Source organism: Eublepharis macularius, chromosome 1 (assembly GCF_028583425.1).
Source record: "Eublepharis macularius isolate TG4126 chromosome 1, MPM_Emac_v1.0, whole genome shotgun sequence".
Lineage (NCBI taxonomy): Eukaryota > Metazoa > Chordata > Lepidosauria > Squamata > Eublepharidae > Eublepharis > Eublepharis macularius.
This window is the reverse complement of record NC_072790.1, coordinates 38,554,900-38,582,693: the sequence shown is the minus strand read 5'-3', so window position 1 is coordinate 38,582,693 and position 27,794 is coordinate 38,554,900. Positions and strand designations below refer to the sequence as shown.

The 27,794-nt window shown below is 42.5% G+C and overlaps 1 protein-coding gene across 1 annotated transcript in view; it reads left to right on the top strand.

The window, feature by feature from the left end:
• The first annotated feature begins 5,264 nt into the window (after positions 1 to 5,264).
• The window catches only part of UBXN2A (UBX domain protein 2A), a 31,456-nt gene continuing 8,926 nt past the window's right edge, over positions 5,265 to 27,794 (top strand). The window contains exons 1-6 of the mRNA XM_054984201.1: positions 5,265 to 5,345; positions 11,333 to 11,383; positions 16,898 to 17,033; positions 20,819 to 20,928; positions 24,124 to 24,261; positions 26,340 to 26,495. Of these exons, the coding sequence (XP_054840176.1) occupies positions 11,343 to 11,383; positions 16,898 to 17,033; positions 20,819 to 20,928; positions 24,124 to 24,261; positions 26,340 to 26,495 (581 nt within the window). The 5' untranslated portion in view covers positions 5,265 to 5,345; positions 11,333 to 11,342. The remainder of the gene's footprint in view (positions 5,346 to 11,332; positions 11,384 to 16,897; positions 17,034 to 20,818; positions 20,929 to 24,123; positions 24,262 to 26,339; positions 26,496 to 27,794) is intronic.

Sequence of the window (27,794 nt, the reverse complement as noted above, 5' to 3'; positions counted from 1 at the left end):
AGTGAAATGAGTTCTCAGGCAATATTGATTGCCTATATTGAGAAAACCAACTAGCAGAGAATACTGTGAGGTAGACCCAGGGCTTTTTTTCTGGGAAAAGAGGTGGTAGAACTCAGTGGGTTGCCCTCGGCAAAAATGGTCACATGGCTGGTGGCCCTGCCCCCTGATCTCCAGACAGAGGGGAGTTTAGATTGCCCTCCGTGCTGCTGGAGTGGCGTGGAGGGCAATCTAAACTCCCCCCTGTCTGGAGATCAGGGGGTGGGGCCACCAGCCATGTGACCATTTTCAAGCGGTTCTGGAACTCCGTTCCACCACGTTCCAGCTGAAAAAAAAACCCGGGGTAGACCGCAATGTATAGCTCAAATTCAACAACAGTAAGAACTAACATGCTCTCACCTGGATGCCCCAGGTTAACTCGATGTAATTAGATCTTGGAAGCTAAACAGAGTCAGTCCCAGTCGGGTGGGAGACCACCAAGGAAGTCTAAGGATACTACAAACCATCTATGTTCATCTTTGCGACTTGATCGCACTTTCTACCACCAAATACATAAGGAGTGAGGAATCCAGAAAAGAGGGAACATTTCAAGTAGGGTAAAATTCCAAAGAGATCTCTTTGGTTCTTTTGTATGCAGGCTGGAAGTGTGTCATCTGGGTGCTCTGCTTAATGAAGATGGTAGAGAAGGTTACAAGTTAATATTCTTGTGGTGCAGTCCTAAGCAGAGTTACAGCCACATTTAGAAGCATGTGACCCTTCTTGGGCTTGCACTGTTAAAGTCTGGTTTACTCTCAGGGTGTTACATTCTCATTTTATGCTTTTAATGTGTTGTGTAACTCATTTGGAGCATCCACATGAGAGAGAAGTTAAAAAAACCCTCTAAAAATAATTTGCCTATATAACTTCAAAGGTATTATAAGATACCGGAAATCTCAAAGTATGAGATTTTTCAGATGTTGTATAAGAATTACATAGGTATATGTAGAGCTTTGGGGATGTAGGCTATTGGGTGGAGCAAAGCAATTACTTAATTTGCATGGGAGGAGTGGATGTAGCTTGGATGTAGCTACTTTGTCCACTGTAACCTTTGAGGATCACAGAGCACGGCGGTTGGTTGTCTTTGAAGAAGGAAAAGGGGAGCTGGTGAAGCTTCTTGTCAGCCTCTGGATCTGCTTCAAGTGTTGTAGGCAACTTTTAGAGTCTTTCTAAACGAGACAAAGTACAAGTGGAGGCTGAAGTGAAGAGAGGTGCAATACTAGCCAGGAAGACAAGTTCTAAAAAGATAGATCGGAAGGCTTTTTCAATTTCCCTCTCTACAGAACCCATCAAGAAGATGGCTGCTCAGGAGGTTTATTTCCTCCTGGAGTCCCAGAAGGGGAGGTGAAACTGACAGCACCTTCAGGAAGGTGTTAAGGAAATAAACAAACTCCCTGAGCAGCGGTCTTCTTTGCCAGTTCTGTAGAGAGGGAAATTGACAACGCCTTCAGCTCCATCTTTTAAATGCCTACGTTTCCTGGCTAGCATTGCACCTCTCTTCACTTGAGTCTTCATCACATTTAGAGAGACGTCACCTAGTAGGGTGGATCTCTGACAAAAGCAAGTTCAATTGGGCTTCTATTCAGGACCTCATTTCTTCTTTCTTCTTGTTGGGGCCCTCCTACCCGCTGTTGGCTTAAATCAAATCACTTCCTAGGGAGGAAGCCAGCCATGACATCTTCTCTTCAAATTAGTGGCCTGGTACTCAGGAATTGTGCTGCATGACCAGATTCTACTAGAAGTCAGTGCTTCCAGAACTGTCACTAAGAACCAACTTCTTATGCCATCGTCTAACTTGGGATACTGAGGGCCAAGCTACACATGACGAATGACACTTGAACAGCAAGTGTATTTCTCCCTGTTCACTTGCCCTCCACTCAATCCACTTGCCGTTCAAGTGTCATTCATCATGTGTAGCTTGGCCCTGAGCCCTTGGTTTGGGAAAGGAAAGGGAGTAGTATATCCAACATTCCAAGTTCTATTTATCACTGTTCCAACAAATACACTTGTTTTGCTTATACCAAGGCGTGTGGGTATAAAATGGGGCACTTTCAGAAAGGAGACCCTAGACCTTGAAATCGCCCTTGATTCCATTGCCGGATTACATGTAATTACTTGAAATGTATCATGCCATTCATAAAATTAATGCATTTGTAAATTCAATGTAATCAACATTCATGGAGATATACAAATACAAGCATTGGCTAGCTATTTTAATCTGAGAGACCATCGTCAACAATATTTAAAAAGGTGTGCTTTGAGAAATTGTTATAATTTTGAATCTGGGATTGGGGGGAGTTACTGTCACTTGGGGGATGTTGTAATGCCTAAGAATCACAGGTTTGTATAACCATTCCAGAATATCACAGTAAAAACCCAATTTTCATGTGTATTTTCAGCTTGGGAATTCTGGAATCCACACCCCTAATACCTAAGTGTTAAAAAAACTTTAGTAACATTGGAGTGGGTCCTAACCCATATTCCACCACTCTACTGAGGGAAGTTTGAAGCCTTCGTCCAACTTTGGTTCTTCCTCCAACTTTGGTTCTTCCTCCAGAGCCACTTAAGACGGAGGAAGGCTTCTTGGAGGATGGTTGGATCCGCTTCATTGTTATAGTATATACGTAATTGATAAGATCAGGCTACACCATGCCACCACCCCTTCATCACTGTTATAGAACCAATGCATAAATTAGATTAGTGTTATCTCTATATATCAGATAAGAGACTATCAAAAGTCTACATACCTGTGCTTGGAGTAAGAAATGAAGGACTTCCAAGTTAACGTGTACAGCATCAGACCGCATTAAATGCAGTACAATCCTTAAAAAATGGTTTTGAAAGAGTTAGACCCATTAAATGGACCTGAGAAGGATTCTGAGTAGATGTGTTTAGGATGATTCTTGTAGTAATAATAATAACTGCACTTCTAGGAAGTTTAGTGCCCCACTCAGAGCAGTGAACAAAGTCAGTGTTATTAGTATCCCCATAATATAGCTGGGGCTGAGAGGAGCATTTTACCTAAGGCCATCTCCTCAGCTTATGGCAACAGTAGGATTTGAACCAGCAGAGTACTGATTCACAACCCCGCTATTTAACCACTATGCTGCAATAGCTCTCTCAGCTTACCTCAGGGCCCTTAGTAAGTTCACAGTATAGAAAAGTGGACCCAGTACTCTCTGGCACGTAGTTTAAGGACTGAAACAGCAATTGCCTGTCTTGATTTAAAAGCTCTTTAAAACAAAATCCCTGCTTCCACACTAGTGGAATTACTTTCCAGAAGGAATTCCCAAGGCTCAGAAGAGATGGAGGGGAGAGTGGGAGGCAATATGTCTGTGTGGATATAATTGTCATTTCCAATTTGTACAAAATGTCTTTCATAACAGATGAAGAATTAATCCTGCATGTTTTGCAAGCTGCAGTCCAGAGCGATCCATCTTTCTTCAAATCAGTGGTCTTAAATCCATGAGTCAGGACTTCTAGGTGGGTCGTAGAGTCCCTCTTTCAAGCTGTGAACCCTAGAGAGATGTCCTCCCCCTTTCCTACCTATTAGACGAGCCTGCTGAACAGACAGGAAAGGGTCCCCTCATCTTCCTGCCCATCTCTGTACTCATGCTGATCCGAGCAGCAGGCTGGAAAGACAATCCTAAACAGCTTTGTTCAGAAGTCTTATGTTATTCCGTGGGGCTTACTCTTAAGGAAGTGTCCTTTGAACAGCCGCCAAGGTTATTCAGTGGTTGAGAGGATTCTTCCACGTTTTTCCTCACCATCGTACAATCCTGAGGCCACTTTCTTGGGAGTAAGCCCCATTGAATAACATGAGACTTACTTCAGAGTATACTTGCTTAGGATGGCTCCCTGCGTATCCTGTCCTGAGATCTTTTGGTCTGCTTTAACACAGATGAAGTCATCCCTCCAGCTCCCCTTACTACTGAGACATGACTCTGCTGCCACAGCATGACTCATGTGCTTGAAGCTGAATGGATCCCAGCCGCTTTGGGAAAGGCCCACCTTCCTAAAGATACTTTCAGGTGGGCAGTCCTATTGGTCTGCACTGCAGTAGAAGAGCAAGATTCTAGTCCAGTTGCATCTTAGAGACCAACTAAATTTCTAGGGTACCCTGGAAACCTAGTTGGTCTCTTAAGGTGTAACTGGACTGGAATTTCAAGCTGTAAGGAAAAGCAGTACATAGATATTTTAATTAAATAAACTCACATACTTCTCTCGTAATCACATAACACATTTAATTGGAAATGATCTCTAAGGTGGGATGGATCAGCTGTCATTTTGCCCACAAAGTAAACGTGTTCGCCCAGCGGAGCGCTTTAAAGCTTTATAATAGGATCTCCAGCGTCTTTACGCAGAAGTTCAAGCCCCGTGGGGTTTGCTCCTGACACCTGACTACGTCAAAGAATTCCGATCTAGCAAAATTGAAACATCCAGGTGGAGGGGGGGGGGGGGAAGAGCACCTTAAAGACACAAACCCAAATCACAGCTCAGTTTGGGCTGGAATAAACGCTGTAAACTTTTTTTAAAAAAATGTTTTTATTGTTTTTCACACACACACACACACACACACACATAAATATATAAATATATATATTTATATATTATATAAATATATATTTATATATTTATATATATATTTATATATTATAAATATATTTATATATATTTATAAATATATATTTATATATATTTATATAAATATATTTATATATATTTATAAATATATTTATATATATATATTTATATATTATATATATATTATATATAAGAGACATGAGACAGTTATCATTATGCTTGCCTAGATCCATTATCTGGTTCTTCACCTCCTGTATTTCGTCCCACTACACCATTAACTGTGAATTCTATTGTATCATATACTATTACCCTTAGTATTATATTACATTTCATCATTATACTTATTTGTCATCCATTTGTAGAAAGGAAAGGCTGTAAACTTTCAAGGTGTCCCTGGAGACGAATTCGGAACGATCCTGAACCACCCGCGCCTTCTTACGCAGCGCAATATCCTACTGCAGCTTCTCTCCCACCAGCGGAGGACGGCGACGGAGGCGTCTCCAGCCTGCTCCTCCCCTCAGTTCTCCCTCCCCGCGAAGGACCTCCCTTTCGTGGGCGGAAGGGGCGTCTCTTGTCGCCGCCGCCCGGCCTGGGATGGAGGCGTGTGCGCATTCGGTCGCCGGCGCTGGAACGCAGTCGCTGGGGTGCCTTGCAGCGCAAGCGGCTGGTGCCGCCGCCGCCTTCCCGTCCCGGGATCCGGCTTTCTCCGCAGTCTGCTGCGAGGGCAGGTGGGCGGAATCGGGGGAACTGGGAGGGCAAAGGAAGGGAGAAGGGCGCTGGGAGGTTTCTCGTGAGCTGGGAAGGCGTAGCCGGCGAGCGGGGTCAGGGGCTTGGCGCCTCCGGCAGCCCTCGGGCGCCGGGATTGACGCATGACTGGGCACTCCCAGCTGTCGAGCTCAGTGTTTCGGCCCGGGAGTGGACAGGTTCGCAGGGGGAGGGCGGTGACGGGGTAACGCTTTTCAGACCTTTCGAAGTATGCTCGTGTCTTCTGGTTGCGTTCCCAGGTGAGCACCGGGGCTTCGTGTGCCATTTGGTGCCGGGGGGCAGAGGGTTTGCTGCTCTGCTTGTCGGGCTGAAGTTACTCAAAGTTTATAACGGGAGCCGCGTTCTGCCGGAAGATGGTGGGCGGATTTGAGGTTGCAGCCAGATCGCCCAGCATGTTTATTTGGAAGTGCGCCCCTGGGATTCAGCGCGTTTTGTTCTCCAGGAAATTCGCCTAGGATTGCGCTGCCGGGTTTAGGATCGCGGCTAGGATGGCTCGGAGCGCGGATACTGATGCTTGTTCAGTTGAACCTGTGCGCGGTTTCTTCCCAGGGTAGAACTGGAAAGCGCGGCTGTACTGGAGGTTTTGGCGGGATGTGGCTTAGGGTTTGAATAGAGTAAATGTATGAAGGGCCTTCCTTCTCTCTGGCTCTCTCTCTCTCTCTCTCTCACACAGTGCAATCCTAAATAGAGTTACACTACTCTAAGCCCAATGAGTAACTCTTTTTAGGATTGCACTGTAAATTATGAAGTAGACATGAAGAGGCGTCTTTGTGCAAAAAGTGTTCATTCGCTTCTCCTTCGTAGTGCTCATTTTTGCCTTTCTGTGGGTGGGATGTCGAATTTTTCCAAGCCCTTTTTAAAATATGCAACATTTTATAGCTGGGAAAACACCCCTCACACTCATATACAGACCCGGCTGATGTGAGGGCTGTGTTGAATGTTTCCACTGGAGAGTAACAGGCACCCTGATGGACGTATTTAATGTATTAATGTATTTTATGTTGGTGTATTTAATGTTGATCAGGACAAGGCCTTCCTTTTATAGCTGCACCATTTTGGAAGCTTGTTAGAGGCTATGAGATCCAATGCGTTGTAGCAGTTGAAATGTTGAACTGGCCTCTAGGAGATTCAGGCTACTGCCCCCTCTGCCATGGTAGCTTGCTGGGTGACTTTGGTCCAGACACACACGCTCCGCCTAACCCACCTCACAGGGTTGTTTTGAGGATCCAACTGAGGAACAGAGATCAGTGTTGTAAGCTGCTTTAGAGTGATTCCGCTCACATTGGATAATGCACTTCCAATCCTCTTTATAGATCATTTGGAACGGATTTTTTTGTGTGCGGAACAAAAAATCCACCTCAGACAATTGATAAAGTGCATTGAAAGTGCATTATCCAACGTGTGCGGAATCAGCCAGTTCCCCATTGGGGAGAAAAGCAAGGTAGAAATACCTAAATATATGTTGGGTAAGTTTAGCATGATGAGAAGGGCATTCCGCTGTAGATGTGCAATGTTGGTGTTGAGCCTGGCTTGTGAATCTCGGAAGTCTGCTGTCTGCTTCTGCAAGACGTGTTCGCTTTGTGTGTACAGATTTGAAATTGTAGCCTGCTCCTCAGTTTACTTGGGAATAAACCCATGGAGTTCAGTGCCGTTTATTCGCACTGCCAAATTCAGAATCGGGAATAGGATTGAAGCAGATACTGCTGTCTCAGTCTCCCTCCTTCCTTTCTAGAATCTGGAGATGATGATAATATTGGCTGCTTTACAGAGGGCCAAGCTACACATGACGAATGACACTTGAACAGCAAGTGTATTTCTCCCTGTCCACTTGCCCTCCACTCAATCCACTTGCTGTTCAAGTGTCATTCGTCATGTGTAGCTTGGCCCACAGTTGTAGTAAGAATTACTACCAGCGTTAAGCGTTGGGCACTCAAATATTGTATATATGCCAAAATTTCACTATAAAAATTTTACATTGGCAAAGAGCAGGAAAAAATCCTCCACATCAGCCCGTTTCTGTTTTGTGAATCTTGTCAGCTGGAGTCTTTATGTTGTTTTAAAATTTTCCAGAAGGTGTATGCTGCTGCTACCTTGTGCAGGAGTGTTATCATTTTTGAGCAGGGAGGGGACACTAACAGGAGTTGATTCCTCCACAGATTTACATGTTGATTGTGCTATTCCGCATTCCAGTGGGATTTGCAAAGAATGTCAGGCAGATGCTGAAGTGTGGCTGTAGCAGGCTTTGGCAGATTGTGCAGCAGATGATAAGTTGTAAGAGACGGGCGACAGAGCTTTTTGCCTTTTCTCTTCTGTCTACTGTTCTCTCCTGCCCCCCCCCCTTTTACTGATGATTCATCCTTGTCAGGATAGCAGCAAAAATGACAAGATACAGGAGTTGCTTAGTATTTGAGTTGTACTGTAGCTTGTGCTCTGCTCAAGTTACCACGATGGAAGCAAAAATATTGGAAACTATTGTTACAGACCCTTGTCTAATGGATCAGGCGTCACCTATGTGCCACCAAGACATCTGTACACTCGCACATTTTAAAAAAAATGATACATGGGTGACAGCGATTCTGCCATGTACATAGACCAAACAGGTCATTCTTCATGCAGGAGTGTAAATCAGAGCCCCTCTTTTTGAACCTGTAGGCGCCTTTAGAATTCTGACACAGGGTGGAGTGCGTAACTACAAAATGGCCACCATAGGAGGTAGAGCCAGCCACAGAATGCCACTGTGTGAAGTGGAGCCACACACACAGAGGAAATTCAAGTGTAAGGAAGAAGAGGGGTAATTTTAAAATACATTGGGAAAGAGGAGTGATAGAATAAAATGAGCACTGAATTATTTAATTTTTTTTAAGAGACAGAATTTGACCATTTACTTTTTAATTTTGTTAATTGGCAAGTTTTTCTCTGCCTCTTTTTTTCAAAATTAAAGTTTAGGTAGCTGAGGGAAAACTAGGACAAACGCATAGTTGTGTGAAGCGAACGATTCCTTCGCAACAGTGTGTTCTAGTTTAAATTGGTACAGCACAGTAAATGCAGAAGATGAGCTAGAAACACTGTCAAATCCAACTAAAGGAAAAATTCAGTTAAGCAGGTTGTGAGAGTCTGCACTTAAAAAAAAAACACCTGAAAATACACACAGCTACAACACTGTTAAGAGTTAATTCTTCACAGGCACAGACAGCTTTGAGTGACAAGATACTCCAAGTAATCTGATTGAGTAACATGAGCTGGAAAGAGAAGGGTCTTGTTTCAGTCCTGGCAAAGAGAGATCCAGTAATAAGAATTGGGAGACAGAGTCCAACACCTAAGAATTGGGAGACAGAGTCCAACATTGGCAGGAGAACTGGAAAGGTTGGCAAGGTGGTTTGGGAAGTAGATGCAGACTCCCAAAGGGGCCAAAGGAAGGGGATAGATTTTCTAAGGAGAGGAGATTTTCCTTACCCCGTCAAACCGGGAGGTAGCTTTGGAGAGTGCAGAGATCCCTGGTCTGGTGTGGTTGAAAACTCCCTGTGGAGACTTTCAAAGTCTGTTAACGGCTGAAGGAAAGCACTGGGGGTATGAAGAGAGGGGGCGTGGGGTACTAGAAACAGGGTGCCAGCATTCCTAACCCCAGAAGAGAAAGAGAATACTAAAAGAAAGTATACTCAAGTGCTTGGGGACATACAAGGGAACCAAGCCTCAAAACAGAAGCCTTAAGTATCTGTGAAGAGCATAAGAACTAAAGTCTATGCATGTTCTGATTTTCAGCCCCTGATTTCACTTGACCTTTCCTCTCTAAAGTAAACTAGTTAGTTATTTTTGGAATTTCAAACACAGCCTTGGTGCCATTTCTGTTGTTTTTAGGATAAGGAAACGTCATACGGGTATATACAAATAAACTAATAGCAAGTTTCACCTCGTTCTGAGCTCATGATCTTAAGAGCAATGGAAGACAGTAGACCCTTAAAGATAGCTTGAATTAGGTATTTATAACTCAGCTATGGTTTTTTTCCCAAACAGTTTAATTATTTACTCTTTGGTTTGGGTAACGGTGCTTTTTTCTGCCTTTTTTTAAATAGCCAAGTTTCTTAGAGGAGGCAGCTAGTCTATTTTAGGTAGTTGTGGTGAGTTGTATTTGATTTGGGAGTTTCTATTAAAATCTTGCCGGGCTGCTTGTCTGTCATCTTTAAAATATGCCCACTGCTGCTTAGCACATTTGCATGACGCTGGTTCTGGCCTGAAGCCTCGTGTAGCCATAGGAAGGAAAACAAATCTTGAGTCACAGTTCTGATACCATATTCCTGGAATGCTGCTTAGGCACTCTAACATCAAAGCATCAATGTGGATGGTTGTAATTGTACCCGGGGATGGAAGTAAGCCCACATAGTGAGGCTTACTGTAAGCAAAACAGGCCTTTTTGTCCAATTGTACAATACTTGCACATTGATACATCCATGCACGCGCCCACTCTTGTTCTGTTGACAAGTGTGTCCTGCAGATTTGGCATGTACAAAATAAAGGACCAGTCATGCGTACATTTTGATTCCTAGTGACAGAGTGTGAGTTTTATATTGTCTTAAGTTCAGGGTTCCATCTTGTTTCTCTAAAGCAAGTTGTTTACAGCAGTGTCAGTCCAAAAGTAAAAGCCAGGTACACAGTCCTTATAATAGTTTTTATTAGGACCACATGTGGAGGAGGTTGATGAAAAGAGTGAGTCTCCCAAGCATCATCTTTTTTTCTTCTGTTCTACTTGCTTACTGCTCTGAGTTCTAATTTCTGGAATGTGAAATTGCAGGAAGCCTATCTGAAGCTGTTATGGGCCCGGAAAGTCCAGTTTCCTATGTCTAGATTTGTTGCACTACCTGGGGGCAGCAGGAGGCAGGGGCTTTGCTTCTGGCTCCATGAAAATACATATAGCTGCAAGAACAGATGGGGAGAGCCATTTCTTACTATGATACCTATAATAATGACAATAACAACATTTGATTTATATACCACCCTTCAGGACAACTTAGCGCCCACTTCAAACAGTTTACAAAGTATATTATTGTCTCTGCAACAATCACCCTGTGAGGTGGGTGGGGCTGAGAGAGCTCTGGGAGAGCTGTGACTGACCCAAGGCCATCCAGCTGGCTTCAAGCAGAGGAGTGGGGAATCAAATCTGGCTCTCCAGATTAGAGTCCTGCTGCTCTTAACCACTATAGCAAACTGGCACCTACAGTGCAGTGATTTTGAGCAGGTTTCTGTAGGGTGCTGTGTGATTTTTCAGGGTGCAGGATTCCAAAATGATGATCTGGGCTAGCCTGAGCTTTTTGTTGTTGTTGCTGTTACTGGATTAGATCAGAACTGCAGCTGCTTTCTCTGTGCTTCTGGTTCACCGTGCCTCTTGGCAAGAATGTATTGGAAAGTGCTGCAAGCTTAGTGTGATCCCCTATCATATTATTGGCTCAGCAACAGATTAGTAATATTAGCAAACTCAGAATAGTCTTCCTTGCCACGTGAATGCCAATAAATGGCTTGATACAGCGGGGAACTCCTGGTATATTCCCTACATATTTGGGGGGCAAGTGACAATGTGCAGTACCACAATATATGCTCACCCTGATTAAAGTGCAGGTGGATGTTTGCCATGAAGCTTTGCCGAGGGAACCCCACGGGGCTCCCCAGGGCAGCAAATACCAGTTTCCCAGGGCCGAGTTGGAACAGGAAAGCGTGGGGAGGAAGGCTGCATCCTCTCTGCCTTCACAGTGCAGTCCTAACCCAAATTCCCCCCACATATGTCTGATAATTGAGTTTTTAAAAATACTAGGAGCTCTGAACATGGAACTACCAGTGTCTTGTCCAGTTCGGCCCTGATTGCAAATGCCTGTAGGGTACCCTTAACTCCCCGTTACCAAAAATGCTATCCATGAAAGGCAGACGGCCTGTTTTTATTATAAACTTCTTTTTTTTTACTTAGGCGGAGCAGGATGCAAGAAATAAACAAGATTGAAAGTATGAAACAAGAATGGTAAGTGGTGGTAAATGTTTTGGGTTGAATTGCTTTTTCTGTTTGTGTCCCATCAGTTTCATTATATTTATTCTATGGAATCCTAGTCCGTAAAATGTCTCTAAAAATGCTCTAAATAAAATAAAACTTACTGCCAACGTAAATTTTTTTTTGTTACTGCATGCATGCTTGCTGTTGCATTTAGAGCTTGGATAAAATACTGTTGCCTGTTTTGAAGGACAATTAACATCTGATTGTCATCAGCAGCAATTGCTCAGTATAATAACTTTGTGAAGCTGTGCCGCACATACTTAGTGGTAGCACTGGGCAGCCGTGCACCAAGCCAGAGCTGTAGATCTGGCGGTCTGAGAGCATAATGCAGCTGTGGTATCTTTAACATTCAACAAAAGGATTTTGCATTTGAAAGTCAGACAGTTAACTTGTCCAATATTTCATGCAAGTTACCTTTTAAAAATGCATTAGGGTGTCTTGTGATAGCAAAGGCAGGGTGGGAGTCCTCCCCACCCCCCACGCCTAGCTGCAGTCAGGGAAAATCTCAGAGCCAAGCTACAAGTGACGCCTGACACAGGTTGGACACTTGTCAGCTTCCCTCAAGTTTTGATGGGAAATGTAGGCATCCTGGTCTTGCAGCTGTAATGGAGAGCCAAGCTGTAAAACCAGGATGCCTACATTTCCCATCAAAACTTGAGGGACGCTGACAAGTGTCCAACCAGTGTAAGGTGTCACTTGTAGCTTGGTTCTCATTGTATAGCAAAGTTTCTAACAGTGGCCCCCTGCTATAAATGCAGGGCCAGGGATCTTCAAAAGAGGACGAACTGGTATGCTGCCTGCTTGGCACGATTGCCTTTACAAACCACATTTTAAAAAATAGTTGCTGTTACTCTGCTTTATTTTTGCTTTTAATTTCATGGTTTTAAAAATATATATTTTTATAGTGTCAGGCTGATTCTGGTATTTCAGGGCAAAATCCAAAGAGAAGATCAGTTGTTCACAATTACGGAAACCTTACCAAACGCTGTTTTTTGTTTTGTTTTTTTAATTAAAGGAAAAGATAATAAATGCTGATGCTTTCACACTGATGCTTAACAATTTTTGTTTATATATACAACATATCAGATCTTGTGATTATTAAAGCCTCTTGATTTGTTCTAATAAAGTTAATGTTTTTACATTTGACTGGCCAGTTGATCAAAAAAAAATTTTTTTTGGATAGGTTAAATGGTCAACCCTACATGGGTTGTCTGTCTCTCTTTCTCCCCCGCAGCCCCGCTTCCTTTTTCAGCTGCAGCTTGCGACAAGATAAGGCATTCCATGCAGTGCTGGAGAATGTTTACTTGGTCATGGCTAGTGGGTAGAATTGCCGAGATGGGTGTCTGGATGGATAACAGCGATTGCAGAAACGGGGCTCTGTTTAACTGGATTGTCTGGGGGCTGGGGAGAAATTGTGTTCTGTGTGCAAGTTGTCAGTAGCGATCACTAGGCTCTAAGTTGGAAAATTCCGGGAGATCTGGGGGGTGAAACCTGGAGAAAGGGGGGTTTGGGGGGGAGAAAGGACCTTGGCACCGCATAATTCCATAGAGTCCACCCCCCGCCCCCAAAGTAGCAGTTTTCTCCAGGTGAACTGATCTCTGTGGCCTGGAGACCAGTTGTAATTCTGAGAGATCTCCAGCCACTACCTGGAGAATCTGGACTACTGCCAGGGGCTCTTTTGATGCTCTGACCTTTTGATCAAGGACAGGTTTCTAATTACTCTGAAACTTACTCATTGTAACCTTATTGTATGAACACTTGCTGGCTAGATAAATTACTGTATTTTTGCTTAATTATTAGAGGAAGCGTGTTTTCTTCCAGCTTAGTGTGCTTCTATTCTGTGGGGCTTCTAGCTCCAATCGTTGTAGGTTCTTGGTTTGTACATTGCTATTTAGTACATGGTGCCCTTCTGTTGTTTTGACTACCTGGAGGCTGGCAACCCAAGTGATCACAGGAAGAAAGGGAGAAAAACAGGAAAAGGCCCTCTTAGGTCCATTTGGGAGGAAACAAAGTTGTTTATGTATATGATAGAAGCTGAAGAAAGGAGAAAGAGGCTGCCTGGAAGAGAGTGGAGGTTTTGGTCTATATTTGGACACTTGTGGGCAGATATAGGGAAAGGCCAAGAGGTTCTGCACACCCACATAATAGAGTTTGCCAGCTCTGGATTTGGAAATCTCTGAAGGTTTGGGGAGGGAAAGGACCTTGGCATGGCATAATTCCATAGAGTCTACCCCCAAAAGTAGTCATTTTCTCCAGGTGAACTGATCTCTGTGGCCTGGAGACCAGTTGTAATTCCGGGAGATCTCCAACCACTACCTGGAGGCCGGCAACCCTAATGGGCGACCTTGGGCCAGTCACCCTCAGTCTAACGTACCTCACAAGATTGTTGTGAGGTTAAAATGGAGGAGACAGGAATTTAAGCCACTTCAGGGCCCCATTGGGGAGTAAAGTGGGATAGAAATATCTAAATAAACAATCAGGACACCTCAGGATGGTGCCTGGCTCCATTACGGCCCATGAAGCTGTTGGGAGGTTAGAATATCAGCCATTCTCTGGGCTGAGAACCACCAGTCAGAATGCTGCCTCACTGTTAAGAGAAGTGGCGTTCCAAAATCCGTCCCCCACCTCTTTCGGAAAACTTCTCCGACACTACTCTGGGACAGAGCAGACGTTTGTGAGGGGGTTGTGGACTAGACAGGTTGATAACTTGTTTGATTTAAGTGAACGTTTCAGAGAGCACTTAATTTCATCTACTGTGAAAAATTAATATAGTACCTTATGATGCAGGCCTTTATGCATAAACCATGACTTTCTCAAACAGGGCAGATTGTCGTGGTATTCTTTATTTAACATTATTACAGTCAACAAGTATTAATCTTAATAATGCTGAGTAAAGAACTTCATAGGGCCCCTTAATATTTCTCTGTGTGAAATTTCTTCCCTCTCCTTCCCATTGAGAGATTTCTTGGGTTTAGTGAAGTAAAGCCTGTATGCTTTCAAACAGCTCAGTCGGGCGGTCCTGGCGGAAATTAAATTGGAGATCATGTGTACATCCCCAGACACTGATTTTTTTTCTTCGCTGCCCCATTAATTTCCTTTAAGCTTGAAGCAGTTTTCTTCACAGTTTAAACATTTGATAAAAAGTATTACTTAAGCTTGGATTAAGCCCCTTTTTTCGTAATTTATACCTTCAAATCAACATGTTTAAATTGCAACTAGGCCAGAATCTTCAATAGCGTGAATGGTGGATGGGGGCGAGGGAATCAGCGCCATGATGTATGCATCCGCCCCCCCCCCCCCTGTTTATGTAATTTAAGCTGCGGTGGCAGCTCTTAACAGGTATTAAGAGGATCTTCCTCCAAGCCCAACAGTGTCAAACTTTTCTGTCTGAGCAGCTTTAAGGAAATGGGTGGGGTGGGGGAATAGAAATGGGGGTCAAGGGATGCATGTATAATGAATAAGTCCCATGAGACAAAGCTATATATATGCTTCCCCTCATCTTAATGGCCATTGGCCAAGAATCTTTGGGAAGGCATAAGTGGAGTCCTGTTACTGTGTTTCAGACTTCTTCCCCCTCCAACTTTAGGGCTAATTTGTTACTCTGTATGTGTGTTTGTTTTTTTAATTTCTGTACCTGGGGCTTTCTCTAGGTATGCAGAAATGTTTCCTGCACTGGCTGCTGGCCTCATGTTTGTGCTTTAATGATTGACATGGGGAATAGCCCTCTTGATATTCAAAAAGCGACCTTATTCTGAGGCAGACTATTAGTCTATCAAAATCAGCATTATTTACTCTGACTCTTACACATCACTTACTCCCTGGTCCCTTAAATTGGGTGTGCAAGGGTTTAAACCTGGGACCTTCTGCATACAGGTTGGATGCTTTACTGCTGTGCTACAGCTATCTCTTGGAGTAGTATGAGTATACCAGTCACAAAAACAGTCAAACCTTAACTAGGCCATTCACAGATGATGTTTTTTTAACATACTCAAAAGGATTTCCTCAGATACTCAGAAGCAAATAACTTTCTAAATTTAACCAATAAAATGATCATCAGAAACCAGCCTGAGGAGGAATGAGTAGCTCCAGGAAGCCAAGAATGTTAAAAACATTTGAGAATCAATTCTTTAAAAAGATTTGGGGAACTGGCTTGCTTAAGCCTGTAAGAAGATATAGACTCCTAGAGGGGGATATTTCTCAAATCACTTTATCTCTACTTGCCCCCCCCCCTCATGATTCCTAATCCTTACAGGTTAAGTTTCCTCCCAATAGGAACCTTCATAGTTAATAACCTGAAATGAAGACAATATACAGGAACCGCCTAGAGCCAGGGTTAGAATTTCTGCATATTCAGAAGGCTTCTTAGTTATACCAAAAAAAATTAATTTGTAAAAGAACCAACACAGAGGAGCTTGAGGAGGAAAGAAGTCCTGCTTGTTTCCCTCAAAGTTGAGAGCAGATGAGTTGGATAAGCGGGAGATTGGCTAGTTAAGAGAGGGGGTGGGAAGTATCTTGGAAGGACAAGACTGGAGTCCAACAGCACCTTAAAGACCACCAAGATTTCCAGGGCATAAGCTTTTGAGAGTCAGATATGTATGGCATCTGACTTCCACATGCTCATGTACAACAACACATAATAGGATAGATATTCAATACAGTAAGATACAATGATTGCTATATAATCAAATGTGAATTGTAAATATATGTTATTTATGAATGTATAATAATTTTAGAAAAGTATATTGAATGTAACAATTGTTTGTAGATACCTATCCTTGTAAAAGTTATTTGTATTGTTGAAATTTTGAAAACAAACAGAATTTGGAAGGAAACAAAAGATATGTACAGCATCTGATGGTATTTGATAAAGGAAGCTTTCAGAAGCTAATATCCTGGGAATCTTGGCGTTTTTTAAGTTGTTGCTGGACTCAGACCTTGCTCTTCTACTACAGACCAACATGGCTGCTCACCTGATGCTGTCTTGGAAGGGGAGATATGAGAGAGCTGCCTGATGTATATCCTCCCTTCTGTGCAATTCCTCCCAGCCCGTAGCCTGTCATTCCTTCAGAGAGCAAGTCAAGACCATCATCTTTATTATATGGTCAACAGACTTCCCAGTAAGAGTAAACTGTTCCGTGGCTTTTCTGACCCTGTATAGGTTATTTGGCTGCAGTCTTCATTGTTTGGAAGCAAATTCCATTGAAATGGACAGAAGTTGCTTTCGAGTACCCATACTTAAGCTTGAGTTGTTACTGTTATTTAGGGACTGAAATCCTCTTTCATGGTTTATTTGGTCTGTAATAGCTTAGTAAGCAGCGTTAAGAACAAGGGATGCAAACAGTTTTCTGGCATGTTTGGCAGCTGTTAGGAACAAGAACGCATGGTTCAGATTTAATGTAGCTGACTAGCCATTAGTCACGTAGCTTTGTTCAAACACTGGGTTTCATAAGCATCTTCAGAGTGGGTTTTGTTGTTGTTTTACAGGCTTTGCAAGCCAAGAGCTGATGACCAAATTCTTCACGGCACAGAGCAAAAAGCTTGTGATATTTTTGTCAACAACCTTTTTGAAGAAGTTCAGAAAGTTGGAGCCAGAGGCACTCACGATAAAGTGAAGAATCAAGTAAGTGGGTTTACTTTTTATAAGATGTACTTGTGACATTTTTTTGAAAAAGCAGAGGATGGTGATGCATCAGGTAAACATTGCAGGTAACTTGGCTTAATACCTACCTACTGGAGCTGTATTGGACTAAAATCAGGCAGGTTGCAGTTCTGCAAGTCTTGTGAAGTTTGCAGGCAAGCATCTGAGTTAGGTCATGTCCTCCTGGCTATTGTACTGGCGAACCTGTGTGCGTTTTCGTTATGCTCACTGTAGTAAAGACGTATGTGGTTTTTCAAGTCTTTCCAATATATAACTTGAACAGACGAAGCTGCTTTATACTGGGTCAGACCATTGGTCTATCAAGATCAGTATTTATTCTTTTTTTAAAAAAATTATTTATTTAGTTTGAGTATTTCCTCTTAACTGGCCCCAGCTCTCTCGAGTCTCAGCTGAAGATCTTTTGCATCACTTGCTTCCTAATTCTTTTAACAGGAAGTGATTCCGCACACGTTGGATAATGCACTTCCAATCCTCTTTATAGATCATTTGGAACGGATTTTTTTGTGTGCGGAACAAAAAATCCACCTCAAACTATTGATAAAGTGCATTGAAAGTGCATTATCCAATGTGTGCCAGGGATTGAACCTGTGGTCTTCGTATGTCAAACGGATGTTCTACCACTGAGCCACATCCCCTCTCCAGCTGACGGAGATTGATTCAAACTGCGCAGTCCACTTCAGCTTGCCTAATGTAAGAGGTCTGCTTGAATTGGGGAAAAAATCACCCCTCTGCCATTCCATCTTTAAAACAGCCATATTCAAAGAATAAAATCACCTCATATCTCGCTTAAAATTATCTCATTTGTCCCATTTGGAAAGGAGGGAGGTGTGAAAAATTTCATGGAGAAGGCAGAAGATGGGCAATGTATTGAGGGCAGAAGATGGGCAAAGTATTGAGAAGGAAAATTTTTCCTCCTTTTACTCTCCATCCCCCAGACTAGCTAAAGAGATCCACACACAACCGCTGCCTTCTACAAGCTGTCTTTCAATATGGAACCAAGGGCCTAGATTGGGTGCGCTCCCAGTATGTAGGATGTAGTCAGTACACACTCTTTTCAACTTCTCAGTGGCATGTACATCTAAGAGCTCATTTCCTTGAACACAACAGCATGCACACAGTGACCTTCTGTCCCTTCCTTTGTGGAGGAAAAGCCCCCCCCCCCTTTTTTTAAAGCAAGGTTTCCCTGCAGCCCTTCCTGTCCTTATGGATTCCTTCCTGCCCTGTCTCTTCCCCCTATGTTAGAACTCAGCACATATACACATGGGACATCTACCTTAAAAATAAAGGGAGAGGCACTACTGGTTGTGGTAAGGAAGCCTTTTACTATGATTTTATCTCCCTGGTGGAGAATATGACAGTATCATTATAGCATGTCATTAAAAGGGGGAGTTAACGCCCATCTCCAGACCTTGTGCGTGTGCATGGGGGACAGCGACATACAGGTTTTCTGCTTTGGGGCACCAAAATATGGTTGTGGAATCACTGCCTACATGTTCCTGTGGATGGGAAATGCATTTTTTAAAATGCCATTGCTATATTAATAGGCAGAGAGTAAGGTGATCTTCTCATGTCTGGCATATCCATGTAATTTAAACACTAACATCATGAAGGAGTTAAATAAAATCTGCATCTTTTCCCATTAAAAAAAATATTTTGAGATCGAGAGCAGCTAGAATTTCTGCTCTTTCACTTTTTGATAGGATTTTATGTTTTTTTATAATTTAGCCAGCTAACCCAAGGGTGTCCCTGGGGCAGAAAAATTGTATATGGATGAAATTTCCCTGTAAGTTTTCATTGGAATGAAAACCTTCTTGATTTCTAGGCTCCAATCCAGTAATCTTTGCTGGGATTATTGATTCATATGTATTGTACACGTCTTGTGAATTTGTAACCCAGATTCAAGTTAGCTATACACGTGCAGCACGGAGTCTATACTTCCAATGGTTAGGCTGCCATAATAATGGAGTCCTTTCTTTAGAAAAGCCTGAGAATTGTAGATCTAGAGAGAAAGGGTGGGCAGTTTAATTCTCAATGCCTGCCCAAGACTCCAGTTCCTCAGATACTTTGCGAGAACTTGGGATGGTTAAACTGCTATAAAATTGTAGCCGTTTGTAATAGAGTGTTCAAATTGCCTCTAAGCTGGAAACGGGAACTGCGGCCTGTTTCTCATATCCGCCCTGAGCCTGCCTGTGCGGGAAGGGCGGAATAAAAATAGAAAATAATAAATAAATAACTTATTTTCAGTCTCTCTCTCAATGCATGTTGATGTCTCTTATCTATTTAGTACTTTCAGAGATCCCTTCTTTCTATTTTTTGTTAGATGCTTGACCTAGCAGTTATCGCTCACAGCTTAAGTTAGTTTAACAATAGGCTTTGCCCTTAGTCTAAGAAGACATGATGCTTGAGGGTAGGAGAGGAGGGTGAAGGAAGAAGAGAAGGCTGGTTTGCTAGAATTTCTATGCTATTGGGCCAGGCTGCATAATCAAAGCAAGAACTATTCTTCTGGCAAAATAGTAAAAAGCCCAGTAGCACCTTTAAAACTAACCAACTTTAATGAGGCATAAGCTTTCGAGATCCACAGCTCTCTTCGTCAGAGAGTCTCAGTCTCAGGACAGCTAACAGTTGCAGCAAGTTATTTCTCACAGGGAAGGGGGGAAACAACCTCTCTGTTTCCTCTTTGACCCGTTGAGGCCAGGATGAACACACGCATTAAGCAGCCTCACACTGAATAAGACAATCGGTCCATCAAGGTCAATATTGTGTACTCAGACTGGCAGCGGCTCTCTAGGCATCTCAGGTAGAAAGTCTTTTACATCACTTGCTACCTGATCCTTTAAACGGGTGATTCCGGGTCCATGGATTGAACCTGGGACCTTCTGCATGCCAACCAGGTGCTCTACCTCTGAGCCATGGCTCCTCCCCAAGGGGGTGGTCTTCCCCTTGACATGATGTTTTTCCTTTGAGGCAGAAGGTGCAATTTCCTAATGGCCTTTATTCTTCTGAGTGGCGATAGCTTAGTTGCTGCAAAGTCCTTTGTACTTCATGCCTAAGATGAGATCTGTAGGCAAGTCTAGTGAGATATTGACTGTGCTATCTCTCGTATTTTGCCTAAGGAAACCATGTCTGTGTAGCTTTTTTGTGTATAAACACTGCTTTAGGCAAGACTCAAGGTAGTAAATATGGCAAAATTCAGGCAGCGTGCCAAGAATGAAAAAAGCTCAGAAGGATTTGGGTAATAAACTGTCAAGGGAGCGATACAACAACTTTATGGGTGGTGTAAAGTTGTGCTGCAGGCTTCACAGCTGCTCGTTGTGCTTTCTGTGCCTTAGAAGAGAGTGCAGCTGTGGGGCAGAGAAGAATACACTGGTAGTTGAAATGGGTATGTATCTTGTCTGAGGCTAGAGGAAATTCCTTCACCTTAAGGAAATAGCTACGTAAGATGGAGGGAGGCTTCAGGCTGTACCCAGGAGAAGAGTAGGATACATACCAACATCATTGCTATGATTGCCCTCTTAAATTTGCAGGTTTAGACACTTAGAGGTATTTTTCTAGCCCTGATGCCAGATGACTATTGCCGTATGAATCTAATTCATTCTTGTCGAAAAGTGCTTACAAATGGTGGCCTACCCCAAGTTGCCACAAAGCCTGTGTGACTTGTGGATGCTTCACCAGGATCTCCCTTGTCCTTTGCATCAGTTGTGTGAATCTGTTTCTTGTTCTTGCTCATTTGTGATCTTGCTTTGCAGGCTGATACAACGATTAAGTTATGGAAAAATGGATTCACGGTGGATGATGGTGAACTCCGCAGCTATACAGACATTGCAAACCAGCGATTCCTGGAGTCTATTAAAAAAGGGCAAGTTATCTTTGTGTACCAAACCAAATTGTGCAAATATGCCTTGTTATGCTGCTTTGCTTTTGTTCTCTGTGCCTTATATGAACTTGGCTGTTCTTAGACATAAATGTCTTGATACTGTAAACAAATGCTATGCTAATAGACAATACTGTGCAATTTGTCTATTTTCTGCCTAGCAACATGCTTTCTAGGTACCTAACAGGGAGAGGAAAATTAAAACACAATAAACATAAGGTACAATAGCAAATAAAAGCAGTAGGGTTGGCTTTTAAAGATTTTTTTATGGCATCTGCTATCCATATTGCCTATTAATTCTGTAGAACAGAACACTTGGCAGCGCTTTGATGCAATATTGCCGTATTCTGTTCTGAGGAATCCTTTAGAATAGTCCAGACAAATACTCTTGCTGTAACATTGTTAAGATAATGGTTGGAGTTCAAGGAGTTTCTGGAACAAAAGACTTAAATTTTCAAAATTTACAGACAGTAGCCATTTACATGTTAAAGTGAACGCAATTACAGCCTCCGTGCACATACCTGTTGATAAGAAAAACCCAACATATGTTCACTTTACCAAATGAAACCTGATTTAAATATCACACATTCAGCTACACATGCGTTGAATGTAACATGAGAATTACGCAGTACGTATATAGAGAACAATCGAGTGTACACTGTACCTGCATTATACATGCATTCCCTATAACTTCTGAACCGGGCTAGTGTTCTCTAAGTAAGGATTTTTCACTCGTTGCTTTTCCAGTTACTGCTATACCACAATCCCAGCTAGTCTTTTAGGGCAATTAGTGGTCTACTGGTCGCTAGTTAGCTGTAAGTGGTGCTGCAAATGCACTTATAATATGGTGCATCACAATAGGGGGAACAGCATCCTGAAGGAAATAATTCTGGAATCATGATAGCAAGTCATAATAAGGCCATTATGTCTGGCTTGGCAGGTTGAAGCTTCAGTTACTATATGCTAATACGAGTGAGATAAAGAAGGAGGGAGAAATAACAGCCCTTGCAGAAGTTAGTTTTTGGTGAGAAAGGCAGGCTATAAATAATGTAAATAATTATCCACCAATTTTTCCAGCAATAATCATGAGTGAGAGAGAATGCACTAAATGCCAAAGAATATAGTATAAAAAATGGGGCCAATTTCTGTACTCCACGAAGTGCAGTAATTTCAGTTCCTGTGAGAACGAATTTTCTCACCTCACTCACACACAGTTCAAGATGCTGGTCAGTCGTACTGAAGGTGTAACTTAACTCTTTCTAGCTGCAGATATTCTGTGGCTATTCTCTGTCCTCTCAGTGTTTGGGGCCTCCCTCATTTCAGCGTTTCCCCCTGGGATGTCTTCCCACCCACCCACCCACACACTAGGCTTTCTTTTGGTTGGAATCAGAGTGTTTTCACAAATGAACTTAGCTTGCTCCAGTAAATTTCTGCCTCCTGCCCCAGGTCTTCTAGCATTGTGGCCGGTGAGGCTGCCACCTCGGGGCGTCGACCTGGGGCAGGGGCATGCGCCATGGAGCTGCCGCTGTCGCTGCCAGCCAGGAATGCATGCTGGCGGCGGCAGCGTGGGGCAGCTGAGTGGGCAGCCTCCCATTCAGTTGCTCTGCGGGCCAGGTACAGCCGGCGGCTAGGGCAGCCAGCTGCGCCTGGCCTGCAGAGCAACTGAACGGGAGGGCTGGAAGGCCCCCTGTGCATGCGCCAGCCCCTGCGTGATGACGTCACATGCAGTGATGTCATCACACAGTCCGGTGTGCGCGCGCATGCACGAGCACACAGAGGCAGCATTAAGCTGCGTCAGGTGCTGGTGATGCTGGAGCCGGCCCTGATTGTGGCTTTTGTTTGTCCTTCCACACATACCGAGTTCTTGGCGCATTACATTGCCATACAGATTTGCATACCTCATTCTGACTTACAGGGCATTGTAAGTGGAAAGCAGGTAGGAATAAAGCAAATTGGGCCATGGACACACACAACACAGGGGTACACGTGTCATGGAGATGGTCCAAGCAAGCTAAAAAGGTTGAAGGGGGAATAGATGACACTTTAAAATAATATTATTCTGAACTTGAAGCATGGCCATTGGTTAATTTTTGAGTGTGAAGCAAGACTCATCTGTGGAACGTACCGAAGACAGAATGATGGTTTGGCCAAGGTTACCACACCAGTCTTCCCAACTGAATTCAGAGAGACATTAGATATCTACTATGCTTTGTTTCCCTGAAAGCTCTTTCCTGTTCGTTGTGACAGAAAAGGGGGCCACAGGCATCCACTGGTTCTATGCACAGATACATATCCGCTCTAATGCTATTCCCAGCCTACTAGCAAACGAAATTAACTGTTGTATAGTTTTAGTCAGTCCAGTTTTAAATGCCATTTTTCCCTCTTCATTGTTCTCGGCTGCCAGAGCACAGAGTCTAAATACTGCTGACACCTCAGGAAAATGAAAGGGAACTCTTCTGGCCTTTGTGAGTTTTCAGTAGGGATGAGGCTATACACAGATGCCTACGGTTCTCTTTGATGTACAGCAAAATTGACATAGTTGCTTTGGACTTCCATAGGATTCAGTAGCTCTTAGTCAGTTACATAGGTAGAGCATTTTAAGCACAGATGCTTTGATAGAGCTGCAAAGTTAAACGTATCCTGAAAAATGCAATTACTCATTTTCATAATATTAATAGTCGTAATAAGGATTCTAGTTTCTTCACCTAAAGCAGAAGTAGACAATCTTTTTGACTTAAGTACCAAAAATCTGCAACACCTAACTGTGAAAATATTGGTGTGCCCACAAACAAATATGAGGGATGGAGATGTGAGTGTTATCCTTGGCCGTAGATACCTTTGGAGTGAGCAGTACTGCAAGGGCTCGTCTCAGTCCCTTGCGCAGAGAACAAGCCCCATGCGCTGAGCGAAAGGGCATGGTATGTTGCTCTCTGGTTCGTGTATTGGGGTTGTCTACCCTTGACCTGAGGTCTAGTTGCAATAGATACCCAGCTCTTGAGGAGCATTTTGGCAATTGTGCCTTTGCTTAACTAGAAACAAAAGTCTCTGCACCTGTTAATCATGATAAGGGAATGGCACGTCGTTTAACTGAGTGTGTGCATTTTAATTTTATTTCAAAACCCAAAAGCCATCCTATTTCAGTCTGCATAGTAACTTGTTTTCTAACTTTTGTTTTTAAAGAGAGTTGCCTCTTGAGTTGCAGAAGACATTTGACAAAGAAGAGGTAGACGTGAAAGTGGATGATAAAAAGGATGAAGTGTACACTTTGAGGACGCCGGTCTTTCACCCTTTCACTGGGCAAGGATACAGATTAGGAAGGTGAGCATTCCAGCGTTTCTGATCAAGTAGTAGAAGTTTGGGGAAGGAATGGATATTTTCTCTTTCTTCATCCTTTAGCAGAGCTGGCTTTGCAGCTTTATCCTGCCTATCTAGATTCTAACGGTAACTAGTGAAAAAGAGAATTGATTGTTAAAGTTTCGGACTGGGCCCTACTACTGTGCCGAGGTAGTCAGTATCCTGTGTTCAGAAGGGATTCATTCATATAGTAATAATGTCAGAAGGGCAGTAAACACGGCATCTTGTATAGCAATGCCTCCCCCAACAACTGAATAGCTCTTTCATCAATCATTGTCATCCTTGGACACGTTGCTTTGTAACTCTACAAGGTAAGCACTAATTAAGTTGCTTCAATTTTAGTCCTATTAACGTTTAACTAGTTAGTTGATGTCTTACTTGGCCTTTCATGTTGGGGGAGATGATGAAACGTACCCAAAGGTCATGAGATTTTATTCCAGCTTGAATGTAACACAGGTTGGGAGGGAGGCATGCGAGCCAAAAATATTCTGCAGATGATGGAGAATCAGGCCCCCTCTGCATGTTTTTATTGTATGGTATGTCGAGGGTTTGTTTTTGTTTTAAATTTTGTAACCCCATTGAGAACTATATGTGATATACAGGCAAAGGAATTCTTTATAATTTCAAAGGGGTATGTGTGACTTCAATGGAATGCTTGGGCTGATTGTGCTAGAATCCAAATCTGTCCTAAATGGGAAGAAAATTGGGATTTATGTTTATATAAGTTTTTAATATTATTATGTTGCCACTTTGCTAAGTAGCAGTCTATATGAACTGGGTTTTTTTTCTTTAATGTATATTATTCTGCAAATATTTGGAGAAATCAATTGAAAATAGTGTAGAGAAGTGATTTTAGAAAGCTACTGCTGAGAGTCCTTTTAGATTTGGGATAACATTGTCTCAAGCTATAAAAGTCTGGTCTTTTTCACTTAAGTTCTCAAAAGAATATGCAAGATTTCCCTTCTGGTTTTCAAATTTTGGGGAGACTGCTACAAAAAGTTATTTGCTGTCGTCAAATAGTGACTAGGCAAAATAGAACCATTCCTTAATACCAAAGTGGACGGTCATACTGATCCAGAAGATTAATAAGGCCACCCACAGACAAATTACACACTTGTTCAATCCCTGGCATCTCCAGTTGATGGGACCAGGTAGTAAGTGATGTGGAAGACCTTCGCCTGAGACCCTGGAAAGTCACTGCCGGTCATTATAAACAATATTGATATTGATGACCCAATGGTCTGACTCAGTATAAGGTGGCTTCATGTGGTCCTTTTTAAAAATGCCGTTGGATCACGTAGCACTGATCTTTGCTTTTGATCCTCCTTATCTGTGTACCTCCTCTCATGCCAGTGCCGGCCCTCATGCTGCCAGGGGGCCTTCATAAAATGTGAAGATTATGAATCTGAGGCTACACACTTGGGATTCATCGAGTAGAGAGACCAGTTGAAGTGATCACCATGTGCTAAAAGCTTGAAATAAAAATTTCGGACACAATGGTAGATTCCGCACACGTTGGATAATGCACTTTCATTGCACATTACCAATCATTTAAGGTGGATTTTTTGTTCCGCACAGAAAAAATCCGTTCCAAATTATATATAAAGAGGATTAGAAGTGCATTATCCAATGTGTGCGGAATCACTCAATGACTATTCTAGAAAAGACTCAGAAATAGCGATCCCTTTAAATTTGTCTTCCTACAGATTTTTACTCTCATTTCTTCCTCCCTTTGCCTTGATTTTTTTTATTAAGACTTTTTATATTAAGACTTAGATTTTTTTTAATGCAACTTTTTTTTTGCTTAAGCATCCCAAACCTTAGATTGCCTCTTTGTTACTTGCTGATGAGATCTCAGTCTTTTATTATTAATAGTCATAAGCAAGCTGAGCAGAAGGTATTAATCTATCAGTTGTGAAACAATTTAGAGCCACTAACTTGGAAACGTTTTGGATTCATTAGAAAATGAGAGAGCGCTGTTTGGACCCGTGTCTTTTGAGAAAGTTTTATGTTCTTGTTTGACTTTTTTTTTTAAATTTCAGTGCCACACCAAGAATAATTTCTAAAGCGAAGCGAGGTGTTGAAGAAACTGAGAAAAGACCTTCAATCATGTTAAACACTTCAGAACCCATTACTAGTATCCAGATCTGGTTAGCGGATGGAACAAGGATAGTACAAAAATTTAATGTTACGCACAGGTAAGCACAGATTCTATTAATGCATTTGTTCATTGATGCATACTGGGATTTATTTATTTATTTAAAACATTTGTGTGCTGCCTTTCCACCCAGAACAGGGTCCCCAGGGTGGCAAACATTAAAACACTAACAAACAATTTAAAACAACATTTTAAAACAATTTAAATTTAAAACATTTAAAATAGTATTAAAACAATTCAATTCGTACGGCCACACAAACACATAACTTGGAGATCAGGGCCAATAATAGTTATTGGGGGTATGCTAGACAAAACAAAAAAGTCTTTATCCACCGGTGAAAGACAGGAATAGAGAGGGAGAGATTAATCTCCCTGGGGATGGATTTCCAAAGTTTTGATGCCAAGACAGAGCTAAGCTACAAGAGACTAATTATATGAGGAGGAGAATTATACGTGAAGGGAGTCGCAGTGTTAGTTGGGAAGCTGAGTTTTAAAAGAGATTGGAAGGTTTTGTCAATTTCCCCTCACTACAGAGTCAGGGATGTCTGCTCAGAGGGTTTGTTTATTTCAGCCTTGCCTCTTAGAAGGAAAAGTGAAACTGACAGAACCTTTGGGAGGCAAAGAGGAAATTAACAAACCCTCTGAGGAGTGATCTTTGCTGGCTCTGAAGAGGGGAAATTGACAAAGCCTTCCATTCCCCGCTAACATTGTGACTCCCTTCACGTGCTCCTCCTTGTGTAATTCGTCTCTTGTAGCTTGGCTCTGAGAGTGCCCTTTCATGGGCTGCTACATATCTAGCCTCAGATGGCAGCGGCACTCAAAACAGGGCTGCAGAAGATGACTGGAGTGAACTAGTAGGTTTGTCTGGCCTTTAAATGTCAATACCCCGCATCTTGAATTGGGCACGGAAGCAAATTGGCACTGAAGCCACTGCTAATGTACTTCGGATGCTAATCCAAAATATCTTAATAACACAATCGATTTTCCATTAACTTCAGTCACTATTAGAACTGAAATAAATATTTTTTTAAAATGTGAAATTTGAAATAAGAAAAGCACTCAGTTCAGAATTCTGCAATACACAAAAGCATTGTTTCAAACTAGGAGCTGTAAGCATCCCAGGTCTTCAGTTTCAGATCTGTTTCAACATGAATATTGTGCTTGATGAGGAGAAATATTAGATAGCAATCTGGATTTCATCAGTGAACCCAGAATCAATCTTATGGGAACAGGAATCTTTCTCTTAATGCCATTTGCCTAAATTCCAAGCTTGTAAATAGTGAGGGAAAGGTCTGTGATATACGATCCAAAAAGAGGGGAACAACCAGTCCAAACAGAC